The sequence below is a fragment of the Vicia villosa genome, linkage group LG1 (assembly GCF_029867415.1).
Source record: "Vicia villosa cultivar HV-30 ecotype Madison, WI linkage group LG1, Vvil1.0, whole genome shotgun sequence".
NCBI classification, from domain to species: domain Eukaryota; kingdom Viridiplantae; phylum Streptophyta; class Magnoliopsida; order Fabales; family Fabaceae; genus Vicia; species Vicia villosa.
The window spans coordinates 116,419,721-116,426,813 of NC_081180.1; the positions used below are offsets into that span (position 1 = coordinate 116,419,721).

General features: G+C 36.7%; 1 protein-coding gene across 1 annotated transcript; it reads left to right on the forward strand.

Annotated features, from left to right (window-relative positions):
- Positions 1-1,607: 1,607 nt before the first annotated feature.
- On the forward strand, positions 1,608-3,710 carry LOC131615042 (exopolygalacturonase clone GBGE184-like). The gene is made up of 4 exons (XM_058886561.1): positions 1,608-1,918; positions 2,124-2,441; positions 2,588-3,094; positions 3,242-3,710. Exons 1-4 carry the CDS (start codon positions 1,748-1,750, stop codon positions 3,482-3,484), a joined length of 1,239 nt encoding a protein of 412 aa, XP_058742544.1. The 5' UTR covers positions 1,608-1,747; the 3' UTR covers positions 3,485-3,710.
- Positions 3,711-7,093: the final 3,383 nt, after the last annotated feature.

The window sequence follows — 7,093 nt, forward strand, 5'->3', positions numbered from 1 at the left end:
AGATGAGCTCCAACACAATCTACGTCTTCTTACAAGATGGAGTTGAAGTTGTCCTTTCTCCCTCTCCTCTTCCCATAACCTGAAGTACCTCTCTTAAGATGGAGAAATTTTGATTTCTTCCTAATAGAAAGAATCATGATATTGCTAAGGCCAAAAAGACCACTTTATCCTTGTTTCGTTAGTTAATTCCTACTTGCCCCATTTGGTCTTAATTAATCACTTAGCGACTTAATCACTTCCTTAAACCTAATTAGACCTTGATTTGACTCGAGACACAATGTAACATCGTTGAAAATGTCCAAAATTTTCCTTGTGGTAAAATGACTATTTTATCCCTATTATCTTGATTCCACTGATCTATGAGATAACTGGCCTTTTAATCAAGGGTTCAGATTGGGATACCACAAATATTAATGATTTGTTAAGGTGGCGGTAATGACTAGTGGAAGTGTCGTGTTAGGAGTTCCATCCACCTTTTCATAGTCTTGAAAACCTAAAATATTCATATACTTCCCCGCTTCACGATTTTCATCATTGATTTGAGGGTGTTTTATGGTGGAGTCTCTCTCTCTCTCTCTCTCTCTCTCTCTCTCTCTCTCTCTCTCTCTCTCTCTCTCTCTCTCTCTCTCTCTCTCTCTCTCTCTCTCTCTCTCTCTCTCTCTCTCTCTCTCTCTCTCTCTCTCTCTCTCTCTCTCTCTCTCTCTCTCTCCCCCTACCTAAGAAGTTTCCTATCAATCAAATCGATGACGAATATTGGAGATGATCCGGAGTTGAAATGATCTAAGGTGCTTTTTGAAATGAGATCAAAATTTTCTTAGCGTAATTGTAACTACGATAACGACTAGGAATCAGAAGTTGATTTCCACATACGACACCACTATTTTTTTTGGGAACCATAAATAATTTGTAAAGTGGTGAGATGAGATCTTGAATCGGTGAAACAATATACAATGCCGCAGAGAGGTGACTCACCTTCGAGGATATCACTCCAATGCCAAAGTCACAAAAATATGAAAAATAATGTGTGAGTGAGAGTGAAGTTGAACCATACATTTTTCTTCACACGAGGTACTTTATATACATAAAAGTTGGTTAAGATGTCCATGCTTCACCGCTAGGCCTTTGGCCGGCACAAATTTTTTAAGATTCTTGAATAAACTTTTTATAATTATAATTATATTTTGACTCACATAAGACCTATGTCATTTATAATAATCGCATATCTTTATCCATATTCTTAACATAATCACATCCTAAAATTTATCGGTTGTATTCTCTTTCTAAATGCAGTCAACCAGTTTTGCAGTTGTGAATCCAATGCATGCAATAATGCAGTCAAAGATGGAATTAAATTTTTCAACATTTTTGGTTACAAAACTAAGGGCTCAAAAGAGGCCAGTAATACACACTAATTCTTTAATCTTTTTGTTAACATAAGTGAAAAATGTATAGCTAAATGTAGAGGAAACCAACACTAAAAATAGAAGAACTAAAACCAAAAGACATACGTTATCCAGATTAATAGGAGATTAATCACCAAAGATAGATTTCAAAACTAGAGTATAATCTATAATTCTCTGGTATAAATATAATTCATTCGAGTCACATGTAATTGATCTTCCAAAATTCCCAAGGTTTCAGAATTGCAGTTAGGTTGCAAAAATTGCAACCTCAATATTACCAGAAACTGCAATTTAAAACCTTAAACATATATTTTAATCAAGTTTGTAATTAATAATCACCAATTATGGCTACGGTGAGGACCCTTTTTTTCTTAGGCATTGTTTTCTTTTTTTGTAGCTTGATAGGTGCATCCCGTAGCTTCGAGGACCGCCGTAGCCTCCTCGATGGTGGTCCGGCAGTTATCGACGTCAAAACCTTCGGTGCTCTTGCTGATGACAAAACTGACAATGTTGTAGTGAGTTCATTTTCTTTCAAATTTAAATGTAACTTTTTGTCCAAATACATGTGCAACAATGTTTGTAACATTTCCTCCTCGGCTTCAGAGATTAGTCTTTGCATCTGTGCGCACCAGAGATTAATCTTTACAATTGCACGCAGAGAATATCTGGTTTTTTAAAAAAAAAAATAATATTTGTAAATTTTTGTATTATATTGTGCAGGCGTTTACGGCAGCATGGATAGAAGCATGCAAGAACAGTACTACACCAGCAACGCTTTTGTTTCCGGAAGGAATATTCCGTACTGGCCAAATTTCGTTTGCAGGTCCATGCACAAGCCCAAGCCCCATAACTGTTGAAGTTATAGGAACTATTAAAGCCACAGAAATGTCTGAGTATGTTAGTCCAGATTGGATCACTTTTTTTCAAGTTGATAACATGGTGTTGAAAGGAAGTGGAGTTTTTGATGGCCAAGGAGCTCTTAGTTGGCCTTTGAATGATTGCAAACAAAACAAAGGAAAATGTGTTTCCCTTCCCGATGTAAGCATATCATTTTATCATGTCCTCTCTTTATTTTTTTGTCGCAGACGCAATAATCATCAGAAACTCACATACACTACATCTATGTCTGGTTGACCTAGGCCTTACTAATAATAATATTGACAATTTCGTACATATGTGCGCAGTCTTTGAAATTCGACAAGGTAAATAACTCCGTTGTGTCAGACATAACATCACTAAACAGCATGGGGTTCCATTATCATCTTCATCGTTGCAGCAACGTAACTTTCACTAACCTCACCATAACTGCTCCCGGGGACAGTCCAAACACCGACGGTATGCATATTAGCTCCAGCAACTTGATTAGTGTCACCGACAGCGTCATTGGAACCGGTGATGATTGCATTTCAATTGGACATACTACATCAAACATTACTATCACTGGCATTACATGCGGTCCTGGACACGGAATTAGTGTTGGAAGTCTTGGTAAGAGACGAGAGGAAAAAACTGTGGATGGTGTTTTTGTTAGGAATTGCTCGTTCACAAATACAACCAATGGGGCTAGAATTAAAACTTGGTTGGGACTAGAACCAGCCGAGGCTAAAAATATTATCTATGAAAACTTGATCATGAACGCTGTCCAGAATCCCATTGTTATTGACCAGAGTTATGGCAAAAAGGCTAGAGTGGTAAGGAAACAATCTTACTTATCATTGTTATCTCTATAGCACATGCATATCTTGTAATTTTTCAAATTATTATCTGTGTCAATGTGTCTGTGACACGTCCGGTGTCTGTGTGACTGATGTTGCTTGCACGATATTTGGTTTATACAGGCCTCAACTTCGGTATGGAAGATTAGTGATGTTCATTTCCGTAATATAAGTGGAACCTCAGTCTCAAACATTCCAGTGTCATTGCAATGCAGCACAAGGAATCCATGTGAAAACATTGAGGTAGCAGATGTAGATTTGTCTTATGTTGGTCGTCCACATAATACAACATTTGTATCTGACTGTGCCAATGCAAAAGCTATCTTTGGAGGCAAACTCAACCCACCAGCTTGCACATTAGTCTAAACAATTAATTTGACGTTTTAATTGTGACTACTATTGATTAATTATATTGAATTGGTTTATTAATTACCATTTGATTACCAGCTTATATATATGTGTGTGTATAGGTTGCTAGTTATTTGATGTTAGGTACGTACATTCACATACTCTCCTGAATTGCAAATGTATCATAGCTCTTTGCCTTCAGAGAGGCGTTGTTAATGTCATCCTCATTATAATAGCTTGTTTACTTCCTTCTAATTTCTTAAAATCATACTACATGTTTGAGCTATTCGAATGGATTGTGCACGGTGTGAGCAATTCTTGCATGGACACGAAACTAAATTCATATATTTAGGAACAACCAATAAGAAGAGAGAGAATTTAAATTTATTTAAAATTTAATTTTGTTTTTAATTGCCAACATGGATGGTGGTTGTGATAATGGATGAGAGAGATAATTTTAGTTTTATTATTTAATTAATAAAAAAATATAATTGGTTGTGTGTAAATTCAGGTGTTATAGCTGTGTCGATCTAAGTATTTTCCGCACGGTGTTAATTACGTACATCACTTCCTCCACTATATAAACACTTCAAATATGTCAAAGTTCTCAAGCGTGGGCTCAATGAATTTTTTCATTACGATGTTCACTCTTGTACTTAACACATGTTTGGAAAATGTTTCACTCTATTTGAATAAAAAATATTGCGTCCATCAATCTTTGGAAGGTGGCGACCGCTTGTAGAAATAGTTGCAATTGTATGTCATGAATGTCGTTTCATGCACGTCCAGAGGAATTATGTTGATATGATTGTAGCCTAAATAAGTGTGTCTATGAAGTTCAACATCTTGTAGCCTGAAGAACCGTGGATCAATTTATCAATGATGGGAAAATGGTATAGATATTTGAGGCATTCTTGACCATCATGACCTTAGCCAACCAAGTGGTATACTTGAGTTTTCTAATAAATCTAGCCACTCTCAGCTTTATAATTCTTCATCAACGACTATCCTTCTTTCTTCTTCCATCTTTTGTTATGTATGATTGGTTTAGCGGAGGTGTTGTGGAAGAGACGATGAAACACTATATAGTGTCTATCCCGAACATGTTTGAGAGGCTCCAAGGGAATAGATCTATATTCTTCTAAAGTTGGGCGAAGAACTCTTTTTCTTCATCCTCTTATAGGGAGGTCCTCAACTTCGTGGTTTAGAAAATGTCAGGGTCGATATAGACTTCTTTAAAATCTTTTATGGGCAACTGCGTTGCATAGGTACGGATGCGTACCTAATGACATTTTTAGAAAAACTAAGATACGAGTACGTTAGTATAATGCTTTAAAAATATAGTTATAAAAATAACTAAGGAATTATATTATTTAAATAACAAAAAATTAAAAAATAGTTTGCTTAAAAAAAATTAGTATTTATGCAATAACATAAATAAATTACATTTAAAAGTATCAATAAATCATAAAATTATGGTTGAATATCAATATTTTCTTCTCCAATATCATTAAAAAGTGCGACTTCTATCTCAAGTTCATCGAGAGAAAGAAATTTCAATGTAATAGATTAGTTTTCCTTTCACTTTTTTTTTATTTATAAATAGAATAAATAACCTAATTTTCACCCAATAATTTTTTTTCTTCAAATTATACCATTGGAAAAAATTAAAAAAGTTGGGTACGTGGTACCAAATGTGTACCGGTTGGTGTACCAACTTAAAAATAAAATTAAAAAAATTGGTACGGCTTCGGTGCATACTGGGTAAGTACCATACGCGTATCGGTACCCGGTACCGGTACTTTACTTAAAATGGAGTACCCGTGCTTTGCAGATGGGCAATAGTTATATTGTGGGAGTTAGGCTATGGGTTTGGGAAGGCGTTCCTTGATGCCTTATATAACCTAAGGTTATTTTGGTAGCATTTTTGATGGAGATGTAGCATTTGAATTTAACTTGTTCTCTCGATAAATCCACCAGAGAATCTTTAAATGGTGTAAGTGCTCTTGATCTAGTTGTAACCTTTCAAAGGATTCCCAGTTAAGGATATCAATTAAGCTAATAGGATCTACTAGGACGCACCTGGTATTTCAATTAAATAATTGCATGCTGAGGACTAAGAGGTCGTCTTCATAACGCAAGATTTACTCTGCATCACGATGCGAGAAAATGATCTCGGGAACTTAGGTTGATATGTGCTTTGAGGGCGAGTCCACCACACGCATAACTTAGCGTGCATATCTTTCTCGAGAAGAGCTTGACTCGCCACCTCATCGAAGCCTCTAGCGACAATGTTGAGCGTATGGAAATTTGACTCACATCCACTCCTTTATTTCGGCTTATTCCTTCTTCTGAGTTAGGGGTTTCTGGGTCGATCTACTCAAATGAGCGTTGTCTTCCTCCAGATTTATATGACACACCCTGAACATATCTTCTGAAGTGGCCCTTATAGTTGAGGCTATTTATTTATTTTTTTAGTTGATGATGGTTGTTTGTACGATGGCCATTTTGTGTTATTTGCACCACGTATTTGGCTCATTTTCCATCACCTTCCACTTAGGCACTTAGGGATTGGAGGTTATGGAATATCCTTGTTCTGGAGAACTTCTCACCATATATGCAGACTTTCTAGCAAGTTTGAAGGTCACCTTATCATATATAGGTTGAGGGAAGTGGTTATTTTGTTGATGGGAGGATTTAAATCTCTTGTTGATTCCCTCTTTTGCATCTTTGACTCTCTTCTCAATGTTGCATTCCTCACCTTTCACATAACACTCTACCCTCACCATATTTTTTCCATGGAGTCTGTTAGTTTCTAGGAAAATGACTCATTGAAGTGTCCAACCTTAAGTTCGTTTTGATAATCTCCAATGAACATCTCCTGATTGGGGTTAATCACCTTGATGGTGGCCCCGTTGAATCTTGTTAGGTATTCTCGTAGTGACTTGGAGTATCCCTAGCGCAAAATAAATAAACTATTATTGGACACCTTGCGGTGTTTGCTCACTAAGAACTAGTGAATTAGGTTCCTAGAGATGTCTTGGTAGATTGTCATAGAGAACCTTGGCAAATTCATGTACCAGCACAATACCACCTTCTTTGGTATCTCGATGGAACTTTCACTTTCGTTAATTTGTTACGCCTATTTTTTCCATATGCATATTGATGGAGGTAACTTGCTCATGTGGGTCGCTCTTAACGTTGAACCTCACTAATGAAGGTGGCTTGAAATTTTCTAGAACCGGGAGTCCCACATTTTGGCAGAGAGAGATTTAAGGTCCATTACCTGTATGCCCTATGGTTCATCTGTATCTCGTTGTTGATGTTGGATGTTGAGAATGTTGCTCTACATGGTTTGATTTAGGCAAGATAATTATTCCTTAGTGGCATGCATCTCCGCCAGGGATTCTTATCCGCCACTAATAGAATGTGACCCTTGCGGATACCATTGTGAGATAGTGACTAGGTCAATCTACAACCAACTATTGAGTGCAATAGATGTTACCCTTGCTCGCAGACTCTGTTAGTTTGTTTAGGTTATGTTTAAGAGTTTGGAGGGGAGAGAGGGGAAGTCTTTGAAAAAAGAGAAGAATTGAGTGAAAAGAATTGAGAGATTTAGGTTGGGAG

Coding starts and splice junctions, on each gene's coding strand:
- LOC131615042 (XM_058886561.1), top strand. CDS start 1,748: ATGGCTACGGTGAGGACCCTTTTTTTCTTAGGCATTGTTTTCTTTTTT. Junction 1,919..2,123: donor ACAAAACTGACAATGTTGTA/GTGAGTTCATTT, acceptor TATATTGTGCAG/GCGTTTACGGCAGCATGGAT. Junction 3,095..3,241: donor ATGGCAAAAAGGCTAGAGTG/GTAAGGAAACAA, acceptor TGGTTTATACAG/GCCTCAACTTCGGTATGGAA.